General features: G+C 41.9%; 2 protein-coding genes across 4 annotated transcripts in view; one reads left to right on the forward strand and one right to left on the reverse strand.

The window, feature by feature from the left end:
- Positions 1–258: 258 nt before the first annotated feature.
- Positions 259–1535, reverse strand: LOC118557820. The gene is made up of 2 exons (XM_036128227.1): positions 572–1535; positions 259–444 (listed from the first exon to the last, which is right to left on the reverse strand). Exons 1-2 carry the CDS (start codon positions 1361–1363, stop codon positions 298–300), a joined length of 939 nt encoding a protein of 312 aa, XP_035984120.1. The 5' UTR covers positions 1364–1535; the 3' UTR covers positions 259–297.
- A 1273-nt stretch (positions 1536–2808) lies between these two features.
- dock9b (dedicator of cytokinesis 9b) overlaps positions 2809–16326 on the forward strand; it is an 89470-nt gene continuing 75952 nt past the window's right edge. The window contains exon 1 of one of the 3 annotated variants that reach the window (XM_036127968.1): positions 2809–3187. In XM_036127968.1, coding sequence (XP_035983861.1) covers positions 3074–3187 — 114 coding nt within the window. In that variant the 5' untranslated portion in view covers positions 2809–3073. The remainder of the gene's footprint in view (positions 3188–16326) is intronic. The other 2 variants (XM_036127974.1, XM_036127972.1) reach the window with 2 other exon arrangements.

Consider the following 16326-nt stretch of genomic DNA (forward strand, 5'->3'; position numbering starts at 1 on the left):
TGCAATGGTGTTCCTTACCTCTAACAGGTAATGATCCAATTATGATAATTCACTCGTTTTTTCAAAAAAAAAAAAACCTGCATGTTCAAACTTTTTTTAATGTTTCACTACTTTATTACTTTTGAAAGACCAACATATAAAACACAATAGTTTTACACAACATTGAAACTCACAATTTTGTTTTACATACATACACTGTTTGTGAACCAGAAAAGAACAAAATCGCAATACAACAAACAAGCAATTGCAATATGTATGTGCGTGTGTGTCTTTCTGTCTGTCTGCCTGTCTGTACATCTACACAGCACAGGAGTGACATGTCATCACACTGTGCTTTGTGCAAATGAATTTTGCACATTTCACGCAGGTCATGCTTGTCTTGACATCGTCAGATGGCCTGCAGACCTGGCTCCTCTTCCTCTTTCTTTTCCCCTCAGCAGCAACCTATAAACAAGAGGACCATGATTACTTTACTATGGTGTCTTTTTGCTGATCCCAAGACACACACAACTCACTCTCATACACTTATACACAGACATGCAGACACACACACACACATTTACTTACTTACCTCACGTATTGGTGTACTTGATGCCGTCCTCTCCTGGATCTCCCTCACCGTGGCTGCAGCGGCTGTGGTCCTTGGCAGGTGCTGCCTCCATTGGATGTGCGGTGTCACAAGCTCCTTCCCCAGCTCCTCGAGAAAGATGCGCCTCTTGTACAGCTTTGACACATTCCAGTCAGGAAATATCTCCATCCAGATGATAAATGCATTGTAGGCTAATGCATCGATCATGTTATAAAAGATGACCAATGGCCAGTGCGCAGTCATCCGTTCGGTGCTGTAGGAACTTGTCACTTTGTCTAGGTTGTCTAACCTAGACAAAGTTCCGACCATTGTGAGCTTTCTCTTTAGAAGATCCTGACCCAAGTTGTAGTTTGTGAAAAAATTGTCACAGGTTATGTTCTGTCCCCTGAGACCCTGTGCCATGTCGAGCACTACCCTTGTGCCCTGATTCTTCTCTGGGGCTCCTCCAACCGGCTTTCCAGTGTAAACCTGCATGCTCAATGCATAGCTGGTGTTTGCAACACATGCTGCCCTGATTTTTATCCCATATTTAGCTGGTTTGGAAGGCATGTATTGCCTAAATGGGCAGTGACCTCTGAATGCCACCAGTCTTTCATCCACTGTGTGTGTGTGTGTGTGTGTGTGTGTGTGTGTGTGTGTGTGTGTGTGTGATTGTGGTGAAACATGTCTCACAGTTGCAAAGAAAGAAATAGTCTGACATTTCTGACCCCCTTTTACCTCCAGTTTGACTGCTGGGTCAAATTGACCCGAACAGTATCTATGTGATATAAACATGCAGGGGGTGGTTGCAAAAATGTGAAATGAACCATTTTCAAATTATATGTTGATTACACTATTTAAGGCAAGCAGAAGAAGTTTCATACTAAAAAAATACTTTTAACTATTTTTCCTAGATCTTCAAACTTTAAAACGGGTCAATTTGACCCGCAACATAACAGGAGGGTTAACAGTGGTAGGTCTCTTGGCTACTGGACACCCATGTCTTGGTGTGTTTACTGTTGTGTCATACCTTTTCAACTTTCTGATGATGAAATTTCTTTACATATAAAAAAAATCGATACATGTACATTCTGCAGCTTCCATATTTATACCTACTGTCAGTGTGCTGTGAGCTAATTTGTAACCAAAGTCAAATTGCTGTGATTGTGAACACAATCATAGCAATTAAAGCTGAATCTGATTCTGCATTAAACCATGTTCAGATACCCAAGTTTAGGATGTTGATTTCATAACCTAGAGTCTAGACCATCTTTAAACACCAGACCACCGGATATACCAGGTGAAATGTATAATATTAAGTTCATATTTTCCAAGAGATGCAACTGAAATTCTCAGCAAATTGGTAACATCCCATCCACACTGCGGATATATATTCTGTATATATATAGCTATTTTGTCTGCACCATCTACAACAAGTCAAATTCCTTGTAAGTGCAAACCTACTTGGCAATAAACTTGATTCTGATTCTGACATGTGCAAAGAAATCAAACCATAGATGTTTATTAATCAAGTCCCTCACTGCAAGATTTCAGAAAGTGGAAATAATTATCAGAGGAGTTGTCTAAGAGCCAGCGATCACTTGTGAACAAATTCAGAAGGTAATAATAATTATTATTTGGAACTTTTATTAATGTTTTAAAAGTATTTTTCAATACAATATGAATTATCTTAATCTGGTGTACCAGATTAGGGGTTTTCACAATTAAGCAATAATCATTACAAAAACAAGATTGCTGGAGTAAATGGAGTTTAATGATTATAACTATCACTAAATTAAACAGGTAAATTAAGGGAAAAAAAACAGTTGCATTTATGCACATTGTGTTCCATATAATTTTTTTTTATCATTATTACTTTGTGATTGATTTGGAACAGTTTATTGTTTCCCAACGAGAAAAGTAGCCCCACTAAAATGAACAAAACCTTATTTATTAACCTCAGTTTGAAATTTCCACTCACAATATGGCGGACGGGCTTGACGCATCTTTTCTATGGCTCATCTCCAGCTATGGTTGGAGTTACCCTCATATTCCAGTAGGGGGCGATGTCGTACTGCGGCAGCGTGACATCAACCCTGGTTCGCAGTTATGAAAGCTCAGTAGTGATGGTCGCGCCACTTACGCAGACACCCAACAGCTAAAAACGTTAATGAATGTGGCATATTTACGAAACACAGGGAAAAACAAAGCTCCAAATATAAGTCCGTAGGACGTGGGCCGCAGATATGACGGGATAGCTTGGCTTGCAGAGCTGTCCAATTGGATCCCGGCGCACAGAGAAATGGGCGTGACGTTTTTTTAGCGGAGTTGTCCTCGGGGTCTCCCGAGCCGCGGCGTTCACGTACGTTTGAAGTTTTTCCCCCAGGTGCGCGGGGCATCGTGCAGCAGCGTCAGCGCAGGGATACTTGACGTTCCCGGCAACACCTCGGAAATTACTGCGCTCCTCTTCCGTACCTGGCCACCCGATGAAAGGTGGACTGTGCGATGGCTTCTGCTCCACCTGAGCCGAGGAAGTTCACCAGGGGGCTCAACAAGCCTGGGACCGCGGCGGAGCTCAGGCAGAGCGTCTCTGAGGCTGTCAGAACTTCAGTGTTGATGGTAAGGTCAAAACACCACTCTTTCTCTCTACATTTCTCTACATTTCTCTGCATACATACAAGATTATTATATATATATATAAAAGGAGATACTATATGTGGGAAAGTTAAACCATCATTTTAGATGCATTAAAATAAACTATTGGCCATAGGACCATTGATGACGTTTCATATGCACTGGTGTGAGTGAGTGTGTGTGTGTGTGTGTGTGTGTGTAAGTTATTCTATCTTCTGCCACTGCATGTTTCCCATGCCTGACTCTTGTTACAACTTTCTCAAAGAGGTTGCCAGGTAACAGAAATGCACACTGGGAGCTTTAACTGGATGCATGCACACCAAATGGTACAATCTGTCACCCGATCCTCGCAGATGCACCTTGCAACATGATCCATTTGGCAGAAACAGTCGCCTAAAGTCAAACAAACAAACAAATAAATAAATAAAATAAAATAAAACAAACTGCGTCTTTTAGTTGTGTTTCAGAACATATATGGGTGTAGACTCTAAATTATAGGTTGTGATTATGTTGTGGTCAGAGTCAGCCGCCGGGTCTTTGTTGTATAACAGTGATCAATATGTGATTTATTTATTTTTACTCTTGCTAATGGATTTTTCTATCAGTTTCAGTTCATCAGAAGAAGCTTTACTGGTCAAGTTTGTGCACACAAACAAGGACTATGACTTAATATCCCCTTAGCACTCGATATATAGACAATAATATAAGTACCTATATATAAACGTATGCCCATTTGGGGCTGCATTGCAAACATATTTGTAGCCCTGGAACTTTTTATCATGCTACAACCTCAATCTTCACGGGATTTTACTTTGTTATTGTTAGTGTTATCGTGATAGAGCAATACAAGTTAGCACACAATTGTGGTTAATAAGAGGATAATGATGCTTATTTTATTTTTAAATTTTTACCAAATAAAAAAAGAAGTGTGCTGAAGTGTAGTGTACTTTTGTTTAATGCACTTTAACGCACTTTAATGTCTTATGGGACATCAGTTTTTATTTTTTTATTTTTTTTTGCAAGACTGAACCTTTTGCCAATTTGTCTTTGCAGAACAGCTCAAGGTCAGTCTGATTCGATAAAGTGGATCTCTGAGGTTCAGCTTTCAAGTCTTCTCTATTGCCTTTAGGTCTGGACTTGGATTCATCTCATAAATATGTCTTGATCTAAATATTTCCGTTGTTGCTCTTGCTGCATGTTTGCAGTTGTTCTCCTGCTAGAAGACGAGCTTGCAGTCTTAGGTCTTCTGTAGTGTGTAACCAGGTTTTCTTCCTGGATTGCCTTGTATTTAGCCTGATCTGTCCTCCTATCAAGTCTGACCAGCCTCCTGCTGAAGAAAGGCATCCTCACAGCAGGATGCTGCCACCATAATTTGTCAGTTGTTATTCTCCAGGTATACTCCTACCTTTCTCAGATGATAGTTTGAAAAGTCATCTGTGAGATGTCCAAAGCGTGGGATATATCGTGTTATCCCATGTTCTCTTTACTAATCGGGTAACTTCTGAAGGCAAACGGTATCAATGGACTTTATTTAGGGAGGTCAGAGTAAAGGGGATAACTGCAAAAAGCCCATCACCCATATTAGATTTTTATGTATATATCTTTTTCATGCCCCTTCACAATTATGCACAGTTTTGCAGTGCCTTGTGTTGTTCTACCGAAATAGATCCCAATAAATTACATAGCAATTAGTAGAGGCGAAGCTATGAAAAGGAGAACATATAATCTGCCAATGAGGCAGCGCCAATGCATGGACTTCCTGTGATCTTAGGGCATAACTGCTGAGTGTGCATAATGGATTGGCGAATGCATGCACGTGTCGGGCCGATGCCGAAGAAAAAATACCCACAAATATTGGCCCAAAATATTGGCTGGCCGATGTATCGGTGGACCTCTAATTTAAAGTAGCCCCTGTAAAAGAATCTTGTTCTGATCTTATCATGTTTCATTTTCAGTTCTCATGTGTGGTCAGTTGTCCTGTTAATGAGTTTTTGAACATAGGTTATGGTGTTTTGTTCTTTCCATCTCTGGATGAACTCTTTCTGTTACTGGAGTCATGGTTTTGGAGTTCTGGTTGCTTCTTGTTGACGCCTCAAGGCAGAGATTTTTGTGTGTGTGTGTTCCCTGACACACAAATGTCTGATTGGACAAGAAATTGAAGTGGGCGTGGCTAATGCTCTGATCCGCCCTGCAGTAGGAGGGCCCTATGAAGACTTTTCGTGAGTTCAAGGCTTAATTTTCCTGTGAAGTATGAAATGTACTGGCCAGAAAAGAACATTCTCCTTGATCTTGGTGCCTCGACCAAAAAATGGGACATTTTGTAGTTTGGTAGCTGTAAAACTGGGTTATCACTGTATTATTGAACCGGTTTTGGTTTTAGCTCTAGAGAGCTCGACTCCAGTCAAGCTCTGTAGCAGACAGACGTATGTCGTCTCAATAGATTTGGCAGAGAAGCTCAGTTGGTAGCTACTTTTCATGGATTGAACCAGCCTGAGTATGTAGATGTTTTTACAGTTGCTCATTCATTACAAATCTGATAATCTTGTAACTAGCTAGAATAAAAAGCTAGATAAAGTCATTTTAACTATCGCGCAGAGGGAAACTTGAGATACATTGAGTATACTCGATATATCGCCCACCCCTAGGCTGTGGGCTCAGCCGCTCTTTCTTTTGTTGCGCCGGTATGTTCCGCCTTAAACCACAAGATTGCAACGTGATTGGCCCGAACCGTTTTTGGTTCGGACACAAACGGCTGAAGCCGGAGCGGTACAAGATGGATTCTCGTGTGTTTGTGAACACACAAATACAGCGAGAATTCATCTTACAGGCGAGGTTAATTGAGTGATGCTCTGAATTCAGTGCTTGTTGTTGACGTTAGCTAAAGCTTCTCACATTCAATCAAAGGTATGGCAAGGAGGCAGACTTTTTAACCAGACTAACTGGAAAGTAATTTTTCAATGTAAGTGCATAAGACATGATTATTATGCAACAAAAGGGCAACATCTGAAAGTTGCAGAATACAGTACAATAGAAAGTAGTGTGGAACTGACCCAATGATTACGCCTTGTGGCTCTCCCACAAAATAACCATGTAATGGGAACATGACGGTGGGTTTCTGCATCCTTATTATCCACTGTGACATTTTCATAATTGGATATTATGTAGAAAATGAACGTGCTTTCTCAAAACAAATGTATTAGGAGCGGCATCAGCTGCAGGGAGGATATTTACTGCTTATTTCCTCGCAATGGAACCTCACTTCTAAACAGTCTCTCTTTAAACTAACGGATCAATATGTGTAAAACTGACTCCTCTAATGTGCCTCCTTTGTTCTATTTTAAATGCATCCTAATGGTGCAGCTGCCCTTTTCATGTGACACAGAATGCATGTATGGCAAATTCAAACAAATGTTGGTACCCCTCTGTAGGGCTGTACGATTTAGCCAAAAATCAAAATTGTGATATACGTCAACAATAATTGCGATTGTGATTTAATTTTGACTTTTCTCTGCATTAACCACAAAGAAGAAAATTACCCTGTAGATAAAGATATTTGTAAACAAGGACTATTTAAAATAGGAAATGGAACTGTTAATCAGAATATTCTTCTTCAAGAGAATAACTTGTTGAGTTGGACACACTGCAAAAAGGGAACTAAAAAGCAAGTAAAATGTTCTTGAAATTGGTGTATTCTTCCTTGATTTGAGCAGCTAAATAAGACTATTTGCCAATGGAATTAGTATTTTTACCTCTAAAAAAAGATAATTAGGAATTCTGCTCTTGAAATAAGACGATGGTGATGAATTTTTATTATTTTAAGTGGAAAAATCTTATTCCATTGGCAAATAGCCTTATTTACCTGCTCAAATCAAGGAAAAATACACTGATTTCAAGACATTTTTTACTTATTTTTTTTTCCCTTTTTGCAGTGCATCAATCCTTATATGATGTTCAACAATCCTTGTTGAACATATAGTACAAAGCTCAACCAACAAACAAGTCTATGTATTAAATAGGTTGACTGATACTTAATGCTATGTTGAGATCCTAAAAGTTCTTGGTAAAACAGTATGATTATATAAATTCTAAAACAAGTAAAAAAAAAAGTGATTATCTCACTGCTGCAACTCTCTTTCCTTCCATGTGGAGGCAAACCCACTTTAAACATATTACCGACACCTAAAGGATGTCTTATTCATTTATTGTTACATGCCAAAAAGTGCAGACCTGGAATTGCAGTTTTTAAAATTGCGATTATATTGCAAATGCGATTAATTGCCCGGGGCTACTCCTCTGTCAAAGATTAACAGATAAAACCCCACAATGCTTGCTGACTTGAGACCAACAAAAGTCATAATAATAATAAAAAATTATTATTATTTTATTATTATTTTATTTATAGTTTTTTATATAATCAAATATATTTCATGGCCCTTGTAGTTGCTCTGACTAAAATGACAGGTGGCCTTATGCTCGGGAATGCCGTTATATTTACTGAAGTTATTTAGTCGGAGAACCGCACAGGTGGTGAAAATCACCTTAATTTTTGGTAAATATCTTTTCTTTTTATCTGTGTTTATCTTCATGTCTGCTGGGGAATTATGTCCCAGAGGCTCATTAATTGCCTTCTTTCCCACATTCCTTGGGCCACCATAAAGCATACAGATCAGAACTCCGGGTTGCATTTAATAATGCATGAGATGATGTTGGGTGTCCGCTCTATTTTTATACCTGCCCCCTTTCTCCTCATCAACTTGGTCCCACACTGTGCACTCTGGGGAGCATTCATTATTAATACATGTGCATGCAATAAATCATCTAGACCTGAAAGCGAGGCACCTTGCAAACATACAGTACTATAAAAACACACCTACCCTCTGAAAGATTTCTGTTGTTTTTTCCTTTTTTTTTGTCACGCTTAATTGTTTCAGACAATCAAACACATTTCTATTTCTATAGTGGGTGCGCATTCATTGCTAGGTTTACGTCATACCTCTCAGACAGAAACTTCTGCATCTGCATTGATACATTTTCCTCCACCTCTGCTGCCGTCTCCTGAGGGAGTACCACAAGGTTTCATTCTTGGACCTCAGCTGTTCTGCACCAGAGAAGGAGAGTGTGGGCTGGATTTTTGCAAGGCTTCAAAGGTGCAAGAAGGACATTTGACAAATGTGCTTGACATGGCTGTCAAAGATGAGCTGTAGATCAAAAATGAACGCCAAAGTCGGTGACCGTACTCTAAGGAGAAATGTTCTGGCCAGAAAAACTAATACTGAGGACTTTTTAGTATGGAGTACCTATTGTAATTTCTTAAATTTTTTAACTGTGAAGGTGAGGAAAACGTTGGTTGCATCCATTTATTTGTGTTGCAAGTGAGAGAAGAATGGAAAAGGTGGGTGAGGATGATGAAGATGGGATCTCAGACATATTGGTATTTGCCACCCTGCTTAAGGTATAGAGTATCGTCAGCATAGCAATAAAATTAGACCCCATAGTTACCGATAATGCACCCAAGTGGTATCATGTACAAATTAAAAAGAAAGGCCCCCAGAACTAATCTTTTGGATACACTCAAGGAGACCAAATGGCTTTGTGATCTGGCATTAGGGTGACCAGATCTAAAAAACAAACAAACAAACAAACACATGAGGCACAATAAGGAGGCTAATGAGAGACAATGCAGGATACTTTACCAACACTATGATGATGTCATACATGTTAAATCTAAGATCACACATTACATTAATTAACCTCTGCCTTGCCTGTTAGTGCACAACAATGAATTAGCAAGAGTTTGTAAAAAAGAAAAAATTTACCTTTTTTTTTTGAAGTTTAATAAAACAGTTTAGAAAGTTGCTCTTAGTTCATCAGAAAAAAAAGCTTTACAAGCTTTAAGATACTTTTTTTAAAGACAAACAGAAAAACTTTATTAAAGCAGCGTCGTGTAAGTTTTGACCCAAGTATTAGCTTAATTTGAGTTGTATTAAATTACTTTTCAGGTCAATATACAGCACTTGGCACATATTGATGCTCAATGCAAGTTGCGCTTATGTAACTGGAAAAGTGCGGATCCGGCTTTGAATGGGTCATGTGACCTAGAGCACCGCTTTATGGCTGTCTGAGCTCCCATTAAACATGAGAGCTAACTTTACATGCTTCTATTTTTCCTCATCCTCGATCAGTCTGTCATGGCCATGGTTATTACAAAATAAATATAGTTCACAAACCAGCATGTCAGCTGTTCTCCTCTGCTGAAGTTCCTGCAGCCTTTCATAATCAGCCTGTTGTCTATCCCGTCCTTCTCTTCTACAGCTCCTGGAGCTCCCCCTCCCTCTCCCTCTCCCCCTGGCTCTGCCTCTCCCTCTCCTTCTCTGCTTCACTGGGAGACTCTGAGGATAATCTAAAGGGATTAATGTGACTTTGTCTTTAAAGTAACTCCACGACATCTCAATCTGCTGGTCCAAGCTGGTCTGCTATCAGATTCCGAAACATGGAGGTAGACTGTTTAATTTTGCGAACAGGGCAGTGTTGCCAGTGGCCTTCAGCAGCGCTAAACCTGAAAGGTACAGGTCTAATTCCCTCTAGTTGCAAAAATTTACAGGGTGATACTTTAAACGTTTATGTAGTCATATTTTGTTTAATTTAATCTTGGCTGCTGTTCCCTTGTCTGTCTGGCAGGCATCTTTGGTTTTGAATTAAATGTGTCCATGAGGAATTGTTAAGCTGTGCGTTTCTTGTGCGACTCACTTCTGCAGCGTTGCTTTATATTGTGCTCCCCTGAACTTTGGAAAACTTCACCAAAGCTCTGAGAATCCCCTTTCTTTGGCCTCACCCAGATATAAACCATTCCACAGTGTTTGTTGTAGCTGCATTTTCTTTGACATCGATTCCTTAATATTCTGTATACATTGAAATTCTTTCCTTGTTTTATTTTACAAGCATTCCTTAATATTTCGATTGACAGTTGACACATCTCTGTGACCATGACTGCATTACTGCTTTCTTTACACTCCTTGGAGTGGCACTTCCTTCCATGCCTTTGAGGCGTGCAAGGTGGTATAAGTGGCGGAGAAGGATGTGTTGGTTAACCATATCGAAGGCAGGTTGAGCAGAACGAGAGGTGAAGAGGCTATTTAAGGCTATTTTAAATCAAAGCTATTTAAGAACTTTGAGCTGTACGGAAAACAAATTGCAATTTATCCACAAATGTATCGTCATGTAGGTTTTCTTCAAGATAGATTGAGACAGATTTCTCCAAAACTTTAGTGAGGAAGGGAAGATTGGAAATTGATCTGTAGTTTGCCAGGTCTTGGGGTTCCAGGGTAAGTTTTTAAGGAGATGCTTGCTTATAGCAGACAGAGTTGGGGGAATGTGTTCCGATTGGAGCGACTAATTATCTTTGGTAGTGATGAGAGGACTGAGGGAGGCAAAGTTAACCTTCACTGGGTCACATGTGGAGGGTTTCATGACCCTGACAGTGGCTTAAACTTCCTTCACGCAGACCTCTGGGAAAGAGCAGAATGTGAGAGGGTTCCCAAACTGTGAATGGTTAGACATGGAAAGTTGTGGTGTGGGGTATGTTTCTGATAACTTGGTTAAAAAGCCCCTGGTTTGCTTTTGAAGTCAAAATTCAGACTAGAATACCATGGAGGTGCTATGGGATGACCTTAAACAGGCCATTCATGCTCTAAAGCACTCCAATGTGGCTGAAATAAAACAATTATCCAAAAAAGAGTGGGCCATTACCCTGGTCAGCCAGATCGATAATGTGTAGCACTCTATGTTCTGCACATTATCAATCTGGGACTGCGCCCATTGAATCCGTTTGGGGAAAGGAGGGACTTTCAGCAGAACTTTCTGAGCTGATTAGGCAAAGTGACTGCTACTGCCCACCTGCCAAGGGTTGCTTTTACCCAATCATGGTGTCATTTAAAAAAATGTTGTAAGCAACAGGCGCCACGAGAAACCACAAGTTACGCTGGTCAAGGATAGCGACACTCGTAACAATCGTGGCTTCTGACAAAACAGATGTGATAGCAGCAGCTATGCATGCGTTCTCCTAACCTGACGAGCCAGAAGAATTTCGTTCCGCTTAGCTCCGCCTAGCTTCACTCACATCCATCTGGGACATCTCCCATAGAGAGTGATTTCTCCAACCAGTTTTATTGTCCAGCCAATCAGGACACAGGGCTGGAGTTTCATTGATGTGACGTAGTGGAGAAGCGACCGTGACGTGAGACTGTTTTGATTCAGACAACAATGGCGGCTCGAATCGAGGAAGCAAGCGTTAGCATTGATGCTGCTATTTCTTCCATGTTGTCCAATCTACCTAATATTGTTTCATTAAAATAACATCAGAGAACGGCTCTGAAGGCTTTTGTTGGTGGAAACGATGTTTTTGCCCTTCTCCTGACCGGATTTGGCAAGTTTTTTTTTTTTCTGCGTCGCTCTCATCAGCGTCACGGGTTGACTTCGGTGTGAGTGGTTGAAATAGCACGTCGATAAAGATGACCGACAAGAGGCTTATCCAATCATATGCAAGGATTTTTGATAAGGCCCAGCCTTCAAAAACGTCATTCCTATGGATCAGTTCCAGATGGATGAGTGGAGCTAGGCGGAGCGAAATTCACCTGGCTAGGGTCAGGTTAGCGTTCTCCTGCTTGGTACCTTTTGCTTTCGTCGCAGCTGTATGTCCCGCCTGTCATGTTTAGCAGAAGAGGACCTAGGCAGCAACGAGGCAGAAACAGCAAATGGGATTAAAGGTAATATTTAATGAAACAAGAGACTTACAGCAGAACTCGGGAGCACAGGACAACGTGGAAACACAGGAGGACCAGAATGGCCCGACAACGGGGAAACAAACTGAGGCAACTTAAATACACAATGGGGATAATTAAACACAGGTGAGTCCAATCAAACAAGAACACAACTCTGGGGATCCTGACATTACCCCCCTCTTAAGGGCGGATTCCAGACGCCCATCAATGTCCAGTCCAAAAAAAACGAAAACAACCCAGCCAGGGTGGGCGGATGGGGGTCTCGGAAGGAGGGAAAAAGGAAAAAAAAATCCACACCAAGAACTTGGTTGACTTTAGAGCCAGAGGCATCGCGGTGGACGTCCCCGGCGGCGGAAAAGCAGAGCCAGCAGCGGGCACCACTGTGGGAGACCCCGGTGACAAAGCTGCAGCTCAGCCGGCCGGCGAAACTCTAGAGACCAGCGGCAGGACCTGTGAGCACGGGAAAGCTCACAAGACTCGAAAACGCTGGGAAATTCAGGAAGCTTAGGTACAGTGGAGGCCTCGGATGGCGGCTCGGGTGCGGAGGAGACCTCGGATGGCGGCTCGGGTGCGGAGGAGACCTCGGATGGCGGCTCGGGTGCGGAGGAGACCTCGGATGGCGGCTCGGGTGCGGAGGAGACCTCGGATGGCGGCTCGGGTGCGGAGGAGACCTCGGATGGCGGCTCGGGTGCGGAGGAGACCTCGGATGGCGGCTCGGGTGCGGAGGAGACCTCGGATGACGGCTCGGGTGCGGAGGGCAGCGGCGGTTCGGGTGCGCTGGGCAGCGGCGGTTCGGGTGCGCTGGGCAGCGGCGGTTCGGGTGCGCTGGGCAGCGGCGCGGAAGGGCGATTCTGCTGGCGGGCGAGGACAGCAACCGTCAGCTGACCAATCCGGCCCGACAGCCCCCGCAGCAGATCTTGAGTGGTCTGAACTGCCTCCCCAAGCGACCGAAGCCGCTCGCGGTGGGAGGAGAGCGTCCTCCCGATTGAGTCCCAAGGATCGGGCTGGTCAGAGCGGTGGCAGACAGGAGGAGCCCCAAAGCAGCTAGGAGGCAGATGCACCAGAGGCTGCCTCCAGAGCTGATTAGGCAGCCCGATTCTTACCAGGCCCGTTGCCTGGCCCTCTCTTGGTCGGGCCATTTCTGTCATGTTTAGCAGAAGAGGACCTAGGCAGCAACGAGGCAGAAACAGCAAATGGGATTAAAGGTAATATTTAATGAAACAAGAGACTTACAGCAGAACTCGGGAGCACAGGACAACGTGGAAACACAGGAGGACCAGAATGGCCCGACAACGGGGAAACAAACTGAGGCAACTTAAATACACAATGGGGATAATTAAACACAGGTGAGTCCAATCAAACAAGAACACAACTCTGGGGATCCTGACACCGCCTTAAACCATAATACTGCAACGTGATTGGACCAAACAATTCTTGGTTCGGACACAGACGGTTGAAGCCAGAACGGTACAAGATGGTTTCTCGGGTGTTTATGAACGCACAAATACATCGAGAATTCATCTTGCAGGCAAGGTTAGTGGGCTATAATTCCTCATTGCTAGGTATTCCAAAAGCTGAAAGGCGTCTGAACAGTTATTTGGTGTAGGAAACAATTAGATTTTCACTCAGGACCTGGTTGTTTTATAAATTATTTACATTGGTTATATATGATACAAAAATGTGAACTATAATTTTGAGAAAACACAGATAATCAAGAAATCTGTAATGTGGCAAATACTTTTTTTGTGTGAGCTATGCTATAGATCACAGGTGTCAAACTCAAGGCCCGCGGGCCGAATCCGGCCCGTCAAGGTAAATTATCCGGCCCTCAAGAGCCAAAAAAAAAGGCATATCATGTCATAAAGTAGAGGCATATATCCTTTTAAAGTGTATAAAGTGGCTAAATCTGTGCCTCCTGTAAGTGTAACTCACCCCAATATCAACTTTTTTTGCAGATAAACTGTATAAACTGGGCCTAAGGTTGCTACTTTTATGTTACTGTGCATTTTTTATACTTTTATGTGAACTGGAATGAAATTATGAAATAAAAAGTATCGTCTATGCACGTGCAACCGGCCCTTTTAATGACTTCATGACGCCAAAGTGGCCCCATATAGAAATGAGTTTGACACCCCTGCTATAGATGATTTAGGCGGGGCTGCTTAGTAAACAAAGTGGAGGCCAAGCCATAAAGCCGGCCCCTGCAGGTTTAAAAATGACTTCCAAATGTGAGAAATGTTGGCATTCACGTCTCTGTTGGCTTCATTCCTCTCTGGCATTGTACCATTCATGAAGCAAATAATGATTTTTTTTTAATACCTATTTTTATTTGAATTCTTCTGAGTTAATTTCACAGACCTGTTCAGCGCCTCCCGAATTTCCCCTCTGTGGGACCATAAAGTAATTCTTATTCTTGTTATTCTGAAACCTTTACGCATCTCCAGTTTTTAGGTACAGTAGTTAAAACCCTCGCGATCCGAACTAAGAGTCAACTCTACTCCAGAGGATTTGGGCTGATTAGAGTGTAAAAACCTGCCACAGATAATCTGTAGATTTGCAGATGCTTTAGCACTGCTGACCTATATCGGTGCCACGATACAGAAGTTGAAATGGGGGGCTGGCTCTCTGCTGAGCTTTGTTGTCATTAGTGGGCACAGCTTCTGTTTTTCTGGTCATGTGTTTTATTCTCCTTCCCCCTTAGGCCTGCTCATGTTTTGTCTTATTCCCAACCTTGAAATTAACAGATTTAGGATGAAACACAGTGCATTACATTTTTCTACATTACATGGTCCAACTTTTAAGCCGTCTAAACCAGTCCGTCGTAGCTCTGGCTTTGTGTTTAGAGTCGTTTCGTGCAAGAAGGGGAATCCAGTCTCAATTGTTTTGTAGCCTCTTCTTTCAGTATTAGGCTTCATCCCTCTTCCAATCAACTCCTATCAACATCCCCACAGCATGATGCCGCCACCACCGTGTCTCATTAGCCATGTTTCCATCCAATTGGAAAGCAAATTTTGGGGCAAACCTTATGTCTTATAAAAGAAAATGCGATGAAACGTGTTTCCATTTGCTGGTTCATAGTGAATTAACCAGCCGACGAAAAGTGTATCGCCGTCATACGTGGACATTGGCTGTAATAAACAGGAAGTAGAGGTTGCAAACTAGCACAGACCACAGATGGAGCGAAGTTTTGCTAAATGCTCGAGTCTTTTCGTCGTTCCTCACGTTCCTGTTGTTGCTTCCCAGCGCTGTTTTCGAGCGCTATGGGAGCGTTTGGGAAGACGGCGCTAGCAGAACCGGTTGATAGGTCATGTGAGGTAAATGTTCGCTACGTCAGAACTGATTTGACAAATGTGTTTCCATCTACTCGTTAGCGCATTTACTGTTTTTTTTTCGAAAGTCAAAACCACCTCAAGTGAGCTTAAAAACCTTTTTGCGAACTTTGTGAGTTATTTCGAATGTCGCTGTTTCCATCAATCTTTTCTAATGCGACACTTCAAAATGCGTATTTAAAACGTTGATGGGAACACAACTATTGTGGAAGTGATTTTTTTCACAACAATTTTCCCATCTGGTGTGTTTGCTGTTCCTCATGATTATGATCGTTCTCTAATTTTTGCGTCCCCACAGCATGATACTGCTACATTTATGATGTGCTGTGGTATTTTTTCTTCCACAAAGCTTTGTGCTCCATAGAATTCGAGCATAATACACAGAGGTTTGTGATTGTAACGCCACATGTATGGAAAAAAATCAGAAGGTTTGACATGTTTTGCAAACTGCCATATGCTGGTAGGGAAGTTTATTTTTATGTTTCCGTTACAACATAATGGCTCTATAATAGTTGTGACTAAGACATCAGAAAAGCTGCTGGTTTTGGATGAGGAAAAAAAAAAAGTGGGCAGCCACCTTAAAAAAATTGCTCCAAGCCAGCTGACACCATTTCCATCCAGCTCTGTGCAGCATGGGTAAAAATAGCCATTTAATATGAAAAACGTTCCCCCGGGTGGCCAAGTTATGTAGTAATGGGTAAAACTGGAGCACCTTGACTAAGGGACCCACTTAGAATAAGGTCTAAACTGATAAGCAGGAGTGTCTTTAGACTGGTTGCTAAATCCTGCCAAAAGCTTTTTCTGGATAAAGTCGTTCCGCACAAGAATGATGTTCCAGCCTGCAAGATTAACTGCAGGCCTTTCATGAGACTTCCAATATCTAAATCACATGTGTGTGACCCGGATTACGCTCTAACAGTCATTATCATTAACCTAATTTCCTAATTGAACGCATTTAAAATAGAGACAAAAAAAAACAGAGCAAATATAAAAAGGGGCTTTTAAATACTGATTTAAA

This window comes from Fundulus heteroclitus, chromosome 24 (genome assembly GCF_011125445.2).
Source record: "Fundulus heteroclitus isolate FHET01 chromosome 24, MU-UCD_Fhet_4.1, whole genome shotgun sequence".
In the NCBI taxonomy this organism is placed as follows: domain Eukaryota; kingdom Metazoa; phylum Chordata; class Actinopteri; order Cyprinodontiformes; family Fundulidae; genus Fundulus; species Fundulus heteroclitus.

Bases quoted from the DNA above. Each gene is read 5' to 3' on its own strand.
- LOC118557820 (XM_036128227.1), bottom strand. From the start codon at position 1,363: ATGTTTATATCACATAGATACTGTTCGGGTCAATTTGACCCAGCAGTC. The intron at 445-571 runs GTAAGTAAGTAA...TCTTGTTTATAG, and splicing joins CAAGTACACCAATACGTGAG to GTTGCTGCTGAGGGGAAAAG.